We start from the raw sequence: 17,929 nt of genomic DNA, 5'->3' as shown, positions 1-17,929 counted from the left end.
TCAGTTTTCCAGATAGTTATACTGTCGCCCCTTTATTGCTATTATTGCTGACTCATGTCTTCCACTGCTCATCTTCCATGATTGTGTCTGCTGAAATGTTGGTTTAATTATCAGTATTGCATATTCACATGATCATCTATTCCTATTGCCATTGATTCATCACAATTCATAGGTATACCTCTTTTATATACTGTACTATATTCACTTGTATTTACCTGTTTGATATAATTCCAATCAGGTTTAAACGGGTATGCTGATTTAAAAATACACCATTTACGCGTCATTGGCAGAGTAGCAGAATGCGCGCTCAATATGCAGACTATTACCTAAATATACAAAAAGGAAAACGCACGCTCGCACACTCTTGTCTGGATTTGCTGACACTTATTATGAGCCAATATCTGAGCGGCATAACCTTGATGTAAATAATGCAGCTAAAACATGTGTGCGTAATAACCTCTCCGTGGACAGGTGTGTGTGTGGCTTCATACCTTCACCAGGTCTCCATCCCTCCACACTGGCACCTGCGTCTCAGTCAGGCTCCTGCTGCTCCTCCAAGGGAGTTCAGGCTCCTCTTTGGCTTATTTATGGTAAGCATTTTGGCTCACCTCCTCATATCAGCTTTTACTTCCACTAAATCGCGCTTATGGTGCCCAACTGCATTCACTTTATTTGTTATATCATTCCAGAGTGACTTTTTACGCGCGGGTAAAACATTTCTTCTTTGCAGCTCTTTGTGGTTTTCTCTGCCACCAACACTTCCAGCTCCACTGGAGAGAAATTTGCGCTTCTTTTGTCCATCATTACGTTGCCGCAAATAGGCTATCGTGCGCATTGTTTGGCCCTTATTTTTGCGCATTCGCAATTATAATTAATTATCTGCGCCTCCGCTCATTTGCGTATGCTACTTTAGTAAATACCATGCGCTGGCGGTACAAATTTCACCCGCAATTGCTTTTGTGCTGCGCCTGGAATTACGACATGTTAGTAGATCCGGGCCCTTGTGTTTGTGTAAATGACTTCGATTGAAAGTGATGAGATTTGTTCCAGCAGACGACTGAATTTAAATTCTGTTTTCTGAATTTGTATGGAATGATTGAATTTATTGAAGTTGAAACTGATTATAGAAATCAAACTCATGATGCTCTTACCAAGTTTTTATCCTATTAAAACCATATTGCATTGAAAAGTCCTAGATATTACTTTTCTTTAAGATATTAAATTGATACTAGACTCTTGATTTGTTCTGACTTGACTTGCTGTTCTACATTTAGACTTGAGACTTGACTTGAGACTTGACATAAATGACTTGGACTTGACTTGGTAATCTACATGTAGACTTGGGACTTGACTTGAGACTTGTGCCTCAAGACTTGAGACTTGTGCCTCAAGACTTGAGACTGAGGGACTTGAGCAAAGTTGACTTGGTCACACCTCTGCTGAAAACTAATAGTGGTAGTACCAGTGCACTCTCTGACATTGGACAATTGAATCTTTGCTCATTTGCTTTTCCTAAATTCTTGGATGTGTGTTATCAGAGAACTCCATCTGAACTAAATGCATCATTAATTAATTAGTTAAAAGTTCAAGTTAAACTCAACAATAATCACATTCAAATTTAAACCATGGTATTCAATTTAAAACTGTGCCACACTGTAAGCCCAGATAAGTTGAATTTACTTAAAAAATGTAAGGCAACCGATTGCCTTAAAAAAATTAAGTAATGCCATAGTTGAGAAAACTAATATGTTTGTGAAATGGACTTAAGTGCCAAGAGGATTTGAATTGTCTTTTTAAGTTCAGTACACTTAAAGTCAAGTTATTCTAACTTAAAATCTTTTGTAAAATCAATCCCTTTGCCCAGTTATTCAACTCGGCATCTTAAGCTACCATGACTAAATTTCTCAATTGCATTTAGTTTCCTTTCCTATTCATTAAACTCAAATATTTAAGTTAAAAAAACTCAAAATATATTCTCTACCAAGACTTAAATTGTCAACTGCATTAACTTGTCTTTCCCATTCATTAAACTCAAATATTAACACAAAATATATTATCTTTCTCCGTTTTATTTCACTTGTTCAAAGTTACAAGCAACACAGCAACCAACAGTTTTAACAGAGTGTTCCTGTAGAGTGCAAACTGCTGGGAGAATAAAGCTTTTCTAAACTTAAGCCAGATATTTCAATCAAATGAAGTGCTGAACAAAAAGGATTATGGCATGCCTAGGCCTGAATTCTATCTGCTTTGGTCATGAATGCACTTAAAATGGTTACTTCAACATATTGTGAACATTACTACAACAAGAATAAGAACAGCTTACTTTGACATTCTCTTTCACATCGACAATTCTCTAATCTTTAACCATCTTTTGAACCATCATTCAAACAAAAAATTGGCATTCCATCCATGTCTTGACTACACTATCACTTTTGTTATTGCACAGACTTATATTTGTTGTACATGTACATGGAAAGTGAAAACAGGAATCTGATTTGATTTTGATTTTATTTGGATCTCTTTTAGCCTATTGGCTAATCTTCCAAGAGTCCACATTAAAAACATTTAAGCATACAATAATTCATATTATACAACACATAATTATTGACACACATATATCATATACATACATGCATGACACATATAACCTACATACATTGACACTTATCCCGTATGGACCTACATATATACACATATTAATCTACATGTGTTCACTCTACAAACCTACTGACAGTGCAATACAATAGTATGATGATAACTACATTTAAATCTTGAAATCTTGCAATCAACAATCCAACCGCCGTACTGTTCTTGAGTGAGTTATTGTAATGAATTCCATAATTTAACAGTTCTGAAAATAAAAGTCCGTCTTCCCATTTCAGTTTTTATTTTTGGTAGTACATAATGATTTTTATCTCTTATTCTTATGTTAACTTGATGTTTATCACGTACTAATAGCAGTTTGTCCTTAATACTAACTGGCTTTTTAAACTTTTGAATTTTTGAAATTAGTACTATAGAATGTTGTCTCACATGCTCTACTACTGTGGGCCATCCCATTGTAATATGTAGTTCACTCACTCCTTTTTCAAACCCACACCTTAAGACCATTCTTGCTGCCTTGTTAAGTGTGATCTGCAGTCTCCTCATATCTCTCTGAGCTGCATTGCCCCACACTGCACAGCAATAATTAATATGACTATAGATTAGACTATGAGATATTACCTTTAGAATGTCTTTAGATAAAAACTTTGCAATTCGTCCAACCATTCCTGCCATTTTCATCACTCTTTTAGAAAGATCTGTAATATGAGCCGTCCATGAGAGATTGTTTTGTATTTTAACTCCCAATAATTTGACTCCTGTAACCTCTTTAATTTGAACACTGCCATATGTTAAATACCATGGCTTTAATTTCTTCCTCTTTCTTGTAGTACATATAATCATATTTTTCGTTTTATTTACATTTAATGCCAATTTATTGTTTTCCACCCATTTGATGACACATTTAAAATCATTTGATAAATATTCATGCAACTGAGTTTGTGAATCTGCCACTGCAGTGATGGTTGTATCATCCGCAAACATATGTGCATTTGAGTTGGCTAACACTAAGGGAAGATCATTTGTGTATATAATAAATAACAATGGTCCGAGGCAACTCCCTTGTGGGATGCCACAGGTAATCATACGTGGAGAAGAAAAGGAGCCATTAACATAAATAGATTGCTTTCTACCGTTTAAATAAGATTTCATCCAATTAATAGCATTCTTACTGAAGCCATAATGAATTAATTTTTTAAATAGAATTGTGTGATCTATCAAATCGAACGCTGCAGTGAAATCAAGAAGAAGTAACGACACAAGTTTACCTTGATCCAGGGCACTTAGCCACACGTCATATGTAACAGAGCGGTTTCAGTAGAATGATTTTTACGATATGCATGTTGAGCATGGGTTAGAAGGTTATTAGTTTCCATATATTTCCAAATGTGATCACTTACTACTCTTTCCAAAATTTTGCTTAAGGAGGAGTGTAAGCTAATTGGGCGACTGTTGGGTGCAGTAAAAGCTATTTTAGCATCCTTAGGAATGGGGCAGATTTTTGCATGTTTCCATTCTGTGGGAAACTTTCCTTGTTGCAAAGAAAGATCAAATAGATACTTTACAGGTCTAGCAATATATGGGGCTGCAGATTTCAACAATTTGTTGTCAATAAGATCGTACCCTGGGGATTTATTATCAGGAAGTGAAATCAAGATTTTCTCAATGTCATCCAATGATATATCTGGTAATACAAAACTGCAATTTTTCCCCTTCATAATCTTTTTGTCTACTTCACCTACCAGTAATTCATTTGAGGCATTGTTATTCATATTGGACCTGAGATCATTTATCTTTGATTCAAAATAGTCAGCAAAGTAATTGGCAATGTCTACTGGTTTTGTTCTAATCTTTCCATCAACCTCCACACTAACAGGACTTGTACTATTTGACCTACCAAGCAAACCATTCACTGTATGCCATATCTGTTTTGAATTGTTTCTGCATCCCTCAAAAGCTGTTTTATAATATAGGGTCTTTTTCTGACGATTCAATTTTACAACAAAATTTCTGCATTTTCTATATAGCATAATATCTGAATCTAATCTTGACCTAGATGCTACAGTTTTTGCCTCATCCCTCTGAAATATTGCTTCTCTTAGTTGTTGGTCAATCCAGGGGGATGATTTGGCTTTAATTGTACTTTTCCTTATAGGAGCATGGTACTCAACAACATCAGTAAACAATTTCGTAAAACAATCAACAGCACAATCCAAATCATCCTCAAGATACACAAGGTCCCATGGAACAGCGGCCAAATCTGTCTGGTAGTCTTCTAAGTTAAAATTTTTAAAACTCCGTCTTATAGTCACTCTAGGAGGTCTTTTTGGCACTTTGGTGTATTTAGTAATGCACACAATATTATGATCTGTCCACGATAACGGGACAGATTTAACATTTGAGCATTTATTCGGAGCATTACAGAATATCAGATCAATAATACTTTCAGTTCTGTGCCCAAATTTGTTTCTTGAGGACCTTGTGATATCCTGTACCATTTGAAATAAATTACGACTCTCTATATATTGAGTAAACTTAGTCTTGTTCCCATCAGAGTGACTACTTTTCCAGTCAATATTATAGTCCCCAAGCATAAATAATTCCTTCCTTTCATCCAGAGCAAGATCAATACTTTCACATATTTTATCCAGGTATAATGTGTTTGATTTTGGGGGCCTATAAACACATCCAATTAACGTTGGTTGTTGGAAAGGGAGGTGAATTTGAATCCACAGGATCTCTAGTCCATTCACACATAGATCATCCCGCACTTTGAACAGCAGATGCTCTTGAATATATAGGGCAACACCTCCTCCTCTTCTGTTCCTGTCCTTCCTTATAATATTGTATCCTTTCAAATCAATTTGTCCATTTGTTATGGTTTGGTCAAGATGAGTCTCAGTAATAGCAAGCACATGCAGATTATTCTTCTGGACAACATTTAGTATCTCATCCACCTTATTTACCAAACTGTTCACATTCACATGAGCGATATGTAAACCTTTCTTTGACAAGTGTAAATTAATAGAGTCAGTATGACTAGGTCGCGTTTTCATTCTAAAAGATAAAACAGACAGACAAGGCAGTCAAAACTTTAAAACAGCCACGGAGTGATCTCTGAATCTCTGTACAACTGCCCATCAATATATAATTTGTCCACAACTAAGGAAACTTTATGGTTTTTAATCCTATGTTCCCTAAAGATGGGAGTAAGTTTTCGCCGCCTCTCATTAATCTCCATTGGGAATTGATCATTCATCCAAAAGTTTGTACCCTTAAGGGCCTTGCCTCGGGTCTTCACTAGCTCCTTTTGTTTGAAATGCTCGAACCGAGCGATGATGGGGCGAGTTTTATTCCTCTCCTTCTTACCCAGCCTATGGACCCTCGAGAAGGAGATGTCTTGTACTGATTCCTGGGATAATTTAAGTTGTTGGCACATGAAATCCCGTATGGTTTGCTCTGAGTCGTCATTATCTCTCTCAGGAATCCCCGAAAAAATCAGATTATCCCGCATCGATCTACTCTGCACGTCAAGCAACGTTTCCTTAAGCTGTTTGTTTTCTTTCATGACATTCCCCATTGTTCTCTGAATAGTAGCCACAGTACCTTTCAATGAGTCATTCTCCTTCCTCAGATCATCGATTTGAGCTTGGCTGAATTCCAAACTTATCCTCAGGTCGCGGAGATCTTTCTGCAGCTCGACCAGTATATCCAACTTGCCAAGTCTCTCATTTATTGATTGCATCAGGGATATCTCCACTTCCATGGTTTGTTCCCCCGCACTTTCGGAAGATGTCGACCGATTTCGGGACTTTTTGGGTCGGGGAGCTCCATGACTATTCGAAGACGGCTTCATTTTCCTCGCGGCTTGATATCGTCTATCAATGAAACTTTCCAGAGCCTCAATTGACTCTGATGAATACGATGCATCCAGTTTAGTAAATATCTAATCAGAGTTTTGATTTATTGGCCAAGCGAGAAGTTAATAAGGAAGGAGTGGGACATGTGGCGCTATAATAAAGCTGGTTGTCTGAATCCATACCATTGTGGCCCACAACTGAAAACAGGAATCAATCTTTGTAAAACTGGATTTAACTTCAAAATCTTAATATTCTTAAAAGTTTAAAACATCTACATTTTAAAATGGTTGCTTTGTTCAACAAAGTCAGTTCTGACCAAAAATCACACATTGCAAACAAATTTGCAAACACATTGCAAAACAAAGGTCTTACATTTGCTCCAATCAGTGTAGTCTAGATGTGTAACATAACAAAATAGGCACTTCACATCTTGTGCAATCATCGCAATCCTATCTTAGATTGCAAGCTGATTTTTCAGAGTTTGAATTTTGGGTGTCAGCTCACTTCTGCCCAAGTTGAGCATTACCTGTTGAATAAAGTGAAAAGTGTTTTCCATGTACTTTGGGTACTCCAGGTACAGTCCATAAATTAGGCCAAATAGGAGGCACATTGCCTGTGGTAGGTTGTACCCTTCATCTATGACAACACTGCCTTCCAAGACAATCCCCAGTCTTGATGGGTTGAGGTGAGGAGACGCCAGGTGTTGGGCCACATTTTCCTGCTGAAGGCAGAGGATTCCCACTGGAACATGAGCGTGTGAGTCCTCGTCGTCAACATCCTAACAAAGAGAGAACGAGAGATCGAGAAAGAGAGGACAAAAAAAATCATTAACATCATTGCCAGTTAACAGACTTTGCATAATTTGGAACACTACCATCTCACTTTCCCAAGCTCTGGAAATTTGGCCTTTCACCCCTCAGACCATAAGGATGTCAAAGTGCCACAAAATTAGATCTGGAAGGTGTGCTTGCAACCACAGACCTGAACTTACAAAACTAAGTTTACAAGCACAAACCTAAATGACATACAGCTTTGTGACAAATTTAAAATTCCATAGTATATAGCTTTAACACATTACATTTACACATTACTCAATATGCTGTTATCGCCCGATAACAAAGGTAACTAAGTATTTGTAGTAGTATAAGTAGAATCATGACGTTTCTGTCAAGGTTACAAGGCAAGTAATTACAGGTATCACAAATGTGAGTATATAAGTAGGTATTTAGGTGATTATTAACATCCTAAGGTAATTACGGTAGGCATGATAAAAGGTAGGTATAAAAGATCACTATAACAGGTAAGTAGTAACGGCTTATTAGTAAGTTATGGCTTATAAGCTTAACTTAACTGTAGCTTAATATGTGTGTGTATGTGTAGAATGTGTAATATGACTGACAGAAAAGACACTTTGGCAGCAATTACACAGAGGAAGGAAAAAAGTAAATACATTTTACAACTAGTAAACAAATTGCATGATTGTCAAACACAACGATTACTTAAGATAACTTATGGACATGGTCCTCGTTAAACTGATGTTGAACGTTGGTAGTACCTTGGGCTGTGTGGCTTCCTAGCCATGATATTACCCCAAAATCGTTAATTCTCTGTTTCTCTGGGGCTCCAGTGGAGGAGATTGGAGAATTCAGTTTTTTTCTCTCTGCATTCACTGCCATTGTATGGCGAAAAAGGTCTGAAAATCACACTTCTAGCACATAAGAATGCCAACAAAGCAGATTCTGACAAAAAAAACAAAAACTAGTCATTCAGATTTTTTTTTTACATGAATCGCTTTCTTCATGTTTATTAAACCTTTCAGTTTGAACAAATGTAACACCACAATTCTTCGGACTGGATTTCGGTGTTACATGACTACGTTACCGATTTCGTTTATGTGCTATACGTGAGATTTTCAGACCTGTTACGCCATACAATGGCCAGGGACCCAGCTTGACTGGGATTTATCAAAACTAAGTTATCTACATAAACCAATCAAAGAGATGGGGTGGTTATGACGACAGAGATACAACAAGGTGTGTGGGAGAGCAGGGAGGGTGGGATTGTTGTCTCTTTCTCTGTAGGTAGACTATGTAGGGTGTTTTGGTCCAAAGTTAAGAACAGCATCTTTAATAGCTTAAGAATTTAAAAATTAAAGTTACTTACGAGGCAGATCTTGAAGAAGTGAGATGGATCATCCCCCAGAATGACCGGAAGGCCCCGGAAAACAAGGCATCTGACGTCTGTTGGCTCAGTGGTCTGGAAGGTAGTGGATATAGAGTACACCACACACTCAGGAAATGTCGTTCACAGTACATGAGGAAACTAAATCATGCATTTTTTTCTCATGAAAAATCAACCCACCTTTGTCTGTCGTAGCAGGTCAGCCAAAAGTTGGCCTGTAAGGCCTCTCTTCTTCCTAAAGATGTCCATCAGGCTTGGAAAGAAACGGTCAAGGGCATCGAAGAATTCTTCTTTAAGATTTCTTCCCACCACCCTGTTGAACTCCAAGTAAACCTGAAACATAAAAAGACAACAAGCCCTTGTTTCAGTCCATGGTCAAAGACAATGGACTGAAACAAGGTGTTTCGTGCCATGCTTGTTGAATGTACTTGTGTTTCTCTCTTAGCTGTCCTTTATGCAGGACCACCCACATGATTGGTCCAATCCTTCTCACCTGCTTGTTTATTTGGTCTACTGTATATCGAGATGTGAACACCAAATCACCACAGACTAATCAAACAAGCAGGTGAGAAGGATTGGACCAATCATGTGAGGACAGGTAAGAGAGACACACAAGTACATGCAACAAGCATGGCATGTAACACAAGGCAAAAAAAAATACAATGAAAATCCTCTACTGAAAAGTTATTTCAACATTCTGCATAGTACACATGAGGCACTGAAGTGCTCAAATAATAACACAAACCTGGCTTTCTGTGAAGAGGGCTGGCTAATGTCGAACCATCTGGCTAATGTCAGGCTTGTCCTTCACAAATTATTTTCTTCTAAGGGCAAATGTCACATCCATCTCTTTTTTAATAAGGGATCCATTTGGCTTTGTCTTCATCATTTCACCAACCATAACCTGTTGAGCCTCTTCAAGGCTGGACCATCCATTCCCTCTGGAAAGTCAGGTAGGAAATTGATTTCCCCTTTCCTTGGCTTCTTGATATCTGTGTTAGGAGGCTCGCCGTCGGTAGAGTGTTTTCCACGTTTACCACCATTAACAGTGACATCAAGTCGTCCCAACTGGCGCATCTTTGTCCTGTAATTCCCCATCTTGAACTTAAGACTGTTTTTCCATCCATCCCAGCCAGAAGATGACCCTGGTTCTTTCAGACAAGGGTGTGCTCCTACCAAGGCTTTTGCAACGGCTTCAAACTCTTCTTTCGTTGGGTATGCTTTAAAGCCATACATGGTCTCAGCCAATTTCTCAAGGATATCATGTTTGAGCTCTTTTGTCACTTTGAGATACGTTTCATCCCTTAGATACACCAAGTTGCCTTGGCGGAGTCTATATTCTACATCTACAGAAAATTTGTGAATCTCAAATTCCTCTGGCCATTGTCTTTGTCTTTCCAGAGATGAGGTGGATAGAATGTCCGTGTCTGCCTGGCTGTTTGTGTCACTATATACTTCACTTGTGGGCACTGGTACGAGTTCAATCACATGAATAATTTTGATGGTTGGTTTCTCTTGGAAGCTCAGAGATATATGTGAGGTTGCACAGTTCATTGTTAAATTCAGATTCTTGATATTGTAAAGTGAAGTTGTAATTAGCTCCAAGAGCACCTCTGATCCAGCCAGTCAAATCTTCAACTGTGTTAGGCCGCATAGCCATTGTCATCTTCCTTATATCCCCCTCAGAGACAATAACCCTCATGGTCAATTTCTGTTGCATAGCCATCTGGGGAAAAATCATCAACAGAAATTTAGCAAATAACAAATCGCTCGAGTGTTACCATAAGTTCTCCTTGTACTTTGTACGCTGATAGGGGGAAAACATCATTTAACTGACAGCTTAACAACATGCATAGAGGGGACATCAGTGCAGCAAAGTTGGTAAGACCTAAAGTGCTCTCGGTACCATGCTGTCATTTTTTTTGCAGACACACATAATTTCTGTGTTAGCTGCCACAATCTGTGTAATCTGGCCAAATTCAGGGAGACCTGAGCATGAACCAGTACAGAGTATCATGTCTGCATTGTACTTGATTCCATCTACACAGACAGATGATGCAACAAGAACTGACCCTTTGGAAATTTTGAGCATCACGAATTGCCTTTTTGAAAAACGTATGCTTCCCCTCAAAGCGCATTGTCCAAACCTCAGACAGAGGACCAAATTTCTTTGTAGTTAGCTGAGGGTAATGTTCCACATAGTGGTGTTTTGGCCGCAATTTAAAATTTGGAAATGTTGACTGCAGCAGCTCTCTGTGCTCTGCCACCTTACAGTCCAGGAAATGCAATGTCTCTTCGGTATGCCTTTGTGCCACAACTAACTCCACAATGTCTTTGAGAAGCATAAGTATTTCCCAAGTATTGTCTCCCTCAGGGACACAGTGCCCGATAAGAAATGGAAGGAGCCTTATTAGAGACCAATTCTCATGGCCATTTCCACCAATAGTTCCTTTGGTGGAAAATACCTAACCAATCGGCTCGGGCCGGTCAGTTTTGTCTGTAAATGTGTAACTGAAGGACTTGATGGCCTGATTTAGCATATCTAGGGTAAAGTATCTCTTGGCCATCAGGTCTGAAAGACACAGAGACAACTCAATAGGAACGATGCCTTCCAAGACATCATGCAAGATGTAAGGAGGGTAACCGGTGACAACATGGAAGTACTTCCGATTTTCAGTGAGAGGACATGCTCCTTTCACACCATAACGCCTTGTTCACACAGAACGCGTAGCGGCCAAGTACCGCGATTTCGCGCGCGAGTCACAGTTGGGTTGTTCACACAGGAAGCACATTTCTCCGCGCCGGCCAGCAGCTCTCCTGGTCTACAGGAGGAGAAAACACCGTGGAAACAGGCTGTAGGCTGCTTACATTGTGTTCCAATAGCCACCAAAGCTTCATCTGTTCACTGCTGTCCTTGTAGAAACAATACTGACAGCTCACTGTACTTTTCCACATCAGGGATGAACTTTATATCTTCCATCTTCTTCACTTTCTCCCTTTCTTCACAAACTCCCTCATATCAAAGCTGTCACGTTTATTTGTTTTCTCAGCAAGAGTCATGACTTGTGATCAGGCAATAATTAGGAAAGCCTAGGGGACCTAGATATCTCTCTCTCCCCCTCTCTCTCTCCCTCCCTCTCTCTCTATCTCTTTAAATAATGACATATAGGCCTAAATAAATTAAGTAGCCTATAAATAAACAAACCTAAACATGTATCCTTGTTTACTTTTGTGGTAATTCAATAACAGACGCAATTTTCAAAAGGCAAGTGATAATTCAAAACCAGATAGATCATCATCCTACAATGTGTTGCATTTAAAACTTACATCAGTGCAGATGGATTCATCAACAACAACAGTGTGCTTCTGTGGTGATATAATGGAGATATGACCATCTATAGTGTTTTCTATGGTGTTTTCCTGTGAAAAGCGTGCCGCGGCACGCGGAGAAAATAGACCAGACGCCGAAACTGGCGCTCCAGATCGAGAGCCGCGAGCGGAGCTCCGCGCCGCGCTGCGGCCAGTGTGAACGGCCTGACCCATTAACATGGGTGCCGAAAGGAAGCGGCCTCCGCTTCGGGGCCGTTATGCGTCCTGTGTGAACGCGCCTTAACTCTGACTCAGCGTTGGGTATTTAATCACCTCCTGCGTGTGCCTATCATGGGAGTCTTTGTCTCTGAGTTGAAAGAAACCAGAACGTACCTCTTGTTGCTGAGTGTCACTCCTGGATGCTATACGGAATCTGCAAAATTTGTCAACAGTGAAGCATCCTGCAAGTGAGTGGGCACCAAGGTTATTGCTTTGTAATGTAATGTTGGATGAGACATTTGGCATTTTTAATGAAGAGACTGGCTGATAACACGTATTGTGGGGTAAACAGGCAGTCAGCACAGTTTAATTATTAAGATTATTTAAACTTAATTAAAATGGTAAAACAATTTGTATTAAACAAGCATTTACACTGAAGACAGTAGGCTACTGCTGATTTAATGTAGCTGACAGACACAGATCAAGACATGCTTTTATCATCTTTTGAAGTTTAATTAATGTGCTGGCTAGAATTAATTATCATAGTCATTAAGTCAACAATTAATATAAGACACCTAGTTGGGCTTGCCAAAATCGCGCTACGGTTTCATTAAACAAATAGGCTAACAGTTTGTTTTGCAGCAAGCTATCATAAGCTAACAGATGATTGTTTGTAGTGCCTTTAAGACTATCATAGTTAGCTACTCACACTTCGGCTAGCTAACGTTAACTTTGCTGTCCAATTCAAGACACCAGAATTGTTTTTAACGTTAAACAAATTCACAGATTCACATTCAGTACTCACACTTTGATTGTCATCCATCTTGTCCATGTGTCCTAGAAATGCGGTCCTTGGTTATCCGAGTCGCTAGGTGGCGCTGTCGCGAAAAACTAGGGTCCTAGAAATGCAGTCCTAGAAATGCAGTCCTAGGACTGCGGTTCTGAAACTGCAGCCTCCGGTATTGCAGGAACATGCTACTCGAATATTCACTTAACCAAAGCGGCCAGCAAAATAGTACAATATACTAAGATTGAATAAGTAATGCAATCAAACTTAAAATATTTATGTAATGTATAATTCAATTGTTTAATTAGAAACAAATTCTGGGCTAAAAGTGCATACAAATAACATTTTTTGAATTATTTATTTTAAAAAATCATTTTGAATTTTGAAATTCTAATTTATGCAATTCATAATCTCTGCAGGCACTAATGTCTTTCCACAGCTGAGCTAAATGGGGATCCTGACAACACAATTTTTCCAAGCATCCAGTTTGGTGTAAGAGGCTAGGCTATCCCTTGATAAAAACAGTAATGATGCTGAGCGATGGCAGTGATAGATGATCATGATAACAGGTAACTGCATTGACAGAAGCATCAAAAGCAGGTTGAAGATGCTTACGTAGAAGCTGTCTGACAGAATCGGTGTAGTTTTCTGTGCTTCGAAATGGGTTGACCAGGGAAAGACACTGTTTTTCATCTGCTGGGGACAGGAAGAATTGATTACTTAGTTTGTCGACTTTGTGAACTTGTTTTTTTAAGTGTATAATGTGTTCAAGCAATTCCATGTCCATTATTAGTTATTAATCATTAATGCTTAAGACACGCTGCTGCAAGAAAATCAAATTCACCCTAGTGAAACTAAGCTTAGTTCAAAATACATATTTGTATAGCCGAAGAAAATGATGAAACTTACAGTAACACACTCTCCATAATCCTGAGTGGGAGCTCTGAGCCAGAGATGACTTGTTTACCAGCCCAGAGGTGTCGATGATGTACCAGTAATCAGTGGAAATCGCCACCACTAAGCAGATGAAACTGAGCACTCCGAACACTGCCGCCAACACAGAAAGAGCTCTGAGGGTCAGTTGCACCATACCGCTAAAGACACAATCCAATTAAGTAAGGAAAGGAGGAAAATAATGACACTTGAATAAAACAATGAGGGAAAATGGAGAAAGAGAGGATTGAAATGTGGAAACACAAAGAGAGAAGGAGAGAGAGATGTGCGCCTCAGAGAAACAGAGCAACACTAGAGGAGAGAGAAGAATGAAGGATCAGTGTAGAAAAAAAGAGGAAGGGAGGCTGGGACTAAAGGGAGAGAGGCAGAGAGGGAGAATGATGAATCCCTCTCACATCAATGTGATGCTGCTGTTATTATCAACTGTTATTATTATCATATTATTATTATTATTAGTAGTAGTAGTAGAAATAGTATTAAAGGTGCAATACGTAAGGTTTTTACTGCCCCAAAGCACAAATTTACCATAATTTATCTGTGGGGGATTGATAAAGTTATTGATCAATACCAATGATTTAACGATTACTTTGCTAGGCGTTGAGATTTTTGCCTTTCAAAACTCACTTTCCATCTGTACTGTGTTTTGGAACAAAAACTCCCAACACACTGGAATTTCAAGCAACCACTCAATGATGGAGGACAGTGCTAAGAGCAAAACATCTCACAAATTTCAGATATAAAGGCTGAAAAGCCTCGTTCTCAAGCCAGCAAGTAAAGAACAGCGTAGATGTTACGGGTGGATGCCATGTTAATGTTTCCACCCCAAGTGGCATGCTTTGTTGCCATAGAAGCCTGATTCAGTGTGTAATTGTTAATGGGCACATTAGTGAGGGGGAGAGGTGCGAAGGGGAAGCGGTCAGTGCTACAACGCGCCTTCTTTTCATATGTTAAAGCTACACTAGGCGATTTCCTGACCACTAGAGGGTGTCAGAAACCGCAACACATTTGTAATTGATGTAATTTGGGTTTTAAAGGGTGGCAGAGGGGGATCCCCTCCCCCAATTCAAGTTAACGAATCACAGAATCAAAGACTACCTAGGACCATGTTAATTAGACAGTTGGTCCAGTCAATCCATCGCCAGTTTGTGATAACCAGAATGGCCCGCCTCCCCAGTTTCTGTTTGGAACACAGTGAGTCTACAGCTAACAGTTAGCTTTATAACCCATGCTACAGTACATTAGCTAACTAGCTATGCGAATATATAAATAGTAGGCATGGCCCTTTAAGACCGCCAGTTAGCTGATGTAAACAAGCAAGTCATTCTGGTAGATTCAAAGCCTCTGCTCATCTCGGTCTACTCTTTAATAATTATTTTGTGGTATTTAATTTTATGCAGTCCATTACATAACTGAAAACAGAGGCATATATGAACCATATATCACTGACGATGAGCTGTGACATCAACCGTGAGGACTAATTCCAAGTGGATTGTTTTAGAAGGCAAATGCAGTTCATTAACTCTTTGATTAGAAATCTATTTAGGCCTAGCCTACTGTCTCAGTAGTAGAGTTGCAGCATTGTTTCATGTTTTAATTAACATAGGCTATTTGATTTTTCTGATTTCAGTGAGTAACAGAAAATTTCAGATTGTGTTCTGAGTGAACTTTTTTAGGTGTTTTTGTAGCCTTGTGTTTCTAGCTATATTAGCCTACTCCCTACTATAATACATATCAGAGACTGCTGACTGTCAGAGTTCAAAAGCTTTGGCTCTCCCAATTCCAGTGGTGTATCATACTTGATATTTGCTCTCAGGAATGACTGAATATCAGCTAATTAGAGACTAGTATTTCTAAAAATTCTCTTATAGGCTGCCCTCATAAAAGTCAAACAAAATCTAACCTGCTAAACATCACTGGTCTATTATTAATGGTCTTGCAATTATATTTGCTATTTGTCCTAAAATTACGAGATGCAATATTTTACATACTATATTCAGCTCTGTTTATCTGCTGAGCAATTCTGTAAATGCAGTTATCTACACTACTACTATCTAAATGTACTGTATATAAATTATGTATTCTAACAAGGATAAAGTAACATTTATATTCAATTGTATTGGGCAATTTCATATTTCCACCACATAATACACATAAGAGAAGAATATTCTCATGAATCAAGCAATTCATTTGGAAGTTGGGCATATTGTTGCATAATATTTGGTGAATCACACTTCTACATTACCCAATCTAAATTGTTTAACACAAGTGTGCCAGTGGGATTTCAACTGCATCCACCTTGTCAGCAACAATGTAAGTGAAGGTCACACCTGCCATTGTCTGCTTTGAGCAGTGAGCGTGTTTAACTTGTTGACTCCTCGACTGACTGCACTCGGCTACTCTCATCAATTTCCCAGGTGAGCTGGAAATCAAACGTGCCTATGACTGCCCTCTTTCTGAACTAACCTCTATGACAACTCGTTAGACCCTGAATACCATTTCACTAGCATTCTATCTGACTTTTGACTTTTTTTTTTAAAATCAAAATTAAATTATTCACAAATTCATGGTCTTTGGAATATTACTTAATGCTGATGTGTTTTTCTAATCATTTTGGGGATATATATTATATATATTTGAAAAGGTAGAAATTACATTACATTTGGATGTCAAATTTTGTTTTTGTCAATGTTGCAGTTCCTACTGGTTGTGTAAAGGTCATAGATTACTTAATAATTTCTTAACTTAATTATATGTGTTCTAATAGGTTATTTAAAAGACACTGCTTTTGCCATCCTTATATCCTCAAACAGGACTTCTAATGTCTAGGGGCCCCAGATGGCAAACACCTATTAGGCTTTGGTCTTCCTACACCTAGACCTTGGAATGACCCTGCTCAAGGGTGTCTTGGGCTAACACAGGGTTAAAAAACATGGGACCAGGGCCCTGTTTCACATATGTTGCTTAACCAATTCAGTCTCATTAATTAAGCTCTGGTTTACTCCATTTCATGAACGTGGATTGTAACTTAATCAATCTAGCATTCAATCATCTCAGATTTGAGCGCACCCTCTCTGCCATCAAGGGGAGATGAATTGCAAGCCATCTTTTGCAGGATGTAACACAGTGAAAATTGCTTTCATTTTGTTTTGTGGTTTTACATATGGCAAAAGAGAGGGCACCCTTTTTCAGTGCGACAGAGCAAGAGCTCATTATTGAGGATGCTCATGTAATGAGCAAAAAACATTTGCATCAGCAAATTTCACTCTGCCAAAACAGCAAAACTGAGGGAACATGCTTGGTAGAAAATTAAATGCTGATAAATGTAGCAGAACCAGGTCTCCACAGCCCAAATGGATCTTTGAGTAACTTTCTTTCCCAGGAACAAAAATGACCCTTCACCTTTAAAGCTACAAAAGTTTCATCTTGACACTGAACAAGACTAAGGGGGGAATCCCCTCCACCAATCAGACAACTCTTCTCCCATTTACAGGTCTTATCTACGAGCCACATCGGACTGCAGGCCCGGATTCTCACACACACACACACACACACACACAGCCTGCCTCTGATAAGCTCTGGGCCAGAGAGAGTTGGAGGAACATTCATTGGAATGTTGCCAAAATCAGGAGAAATCCTTGATAAAGACTCATGAAACTTTGGTTATTACATTGCGATGGATCCTAATGTATATGTCTAATTTTATGTCTAACTGCCATGATTTATATAAGAGTTATTTGCATTATTCAATTTCTTCATCTTTACATGGGTTTAGATAGTCATGTTTGATATTAAAGTGTTCAGGAATTTGTCGACTCGATAATTATGTTCTATTTAATATTTCCCTATATCAACCACCAAAGTTACTATGTATTTGTGATTTAAATGTTAAGATTTTAAAGTATGTATCTAGGCTATTCTGCTAAAACAACTCAGTTCACAGCAAAGTTTGAACAGTGAAGGTTTTATTGTCTAATCATGTTTCATATAATTGTTTTATGCAATCCATAAGTGTTTG

The 17,929-nt window shown here is 38.6% G+C and overlaps 1 protein-coding gene across 1 annotated transcript in view; it reads right to left on the bottom strand.

The window, feature by feature from the left end:
- Nucleotides 1-14,050, bottom strand: part of tmem114 (transmembrane protein 114) — a 48,811-nt gene extending 34,761 nt beyond the window's left edge. The window contains exons 1-2 of the mRNA XM_071907198.2: nucleotides 13,870-14,050; nucleotides 13,576-13,653 (exon numbers count right to left, since the gene is read on the bottom strand). Coding sequence (XP_071763299.2) covers nucleotides 13,576-13,653; nucleotides 13,870-14,050 — 259 coding nt within the window. The remainder of the gene's footprint in view (nucleotides 1-13,575; nucleotides 13,654-13,869) is intronic.
- Nucleotides 14,051-17,929: the final 3,879 nt, after the last annotated feature.

This window comes from Centroberyx gerrardi, chromosome 7, assembly GCF_048128805.1.
Source record: "Centroberyx gerrardi isolate f3 chromosome 7, fCenGer3.hap1.cur.20231027, whole genome shotgun sequence".
NCBI classification, from domain to species: Eukaryota; Metazoa; Chordata; class Actinopteri; order Beryciformes; family Berycidae; genus Centroberyx; species Centroberyx gerrardi.
This window is presented reverse-complemented; position numbering and strand designations above follow the sequence as displayed.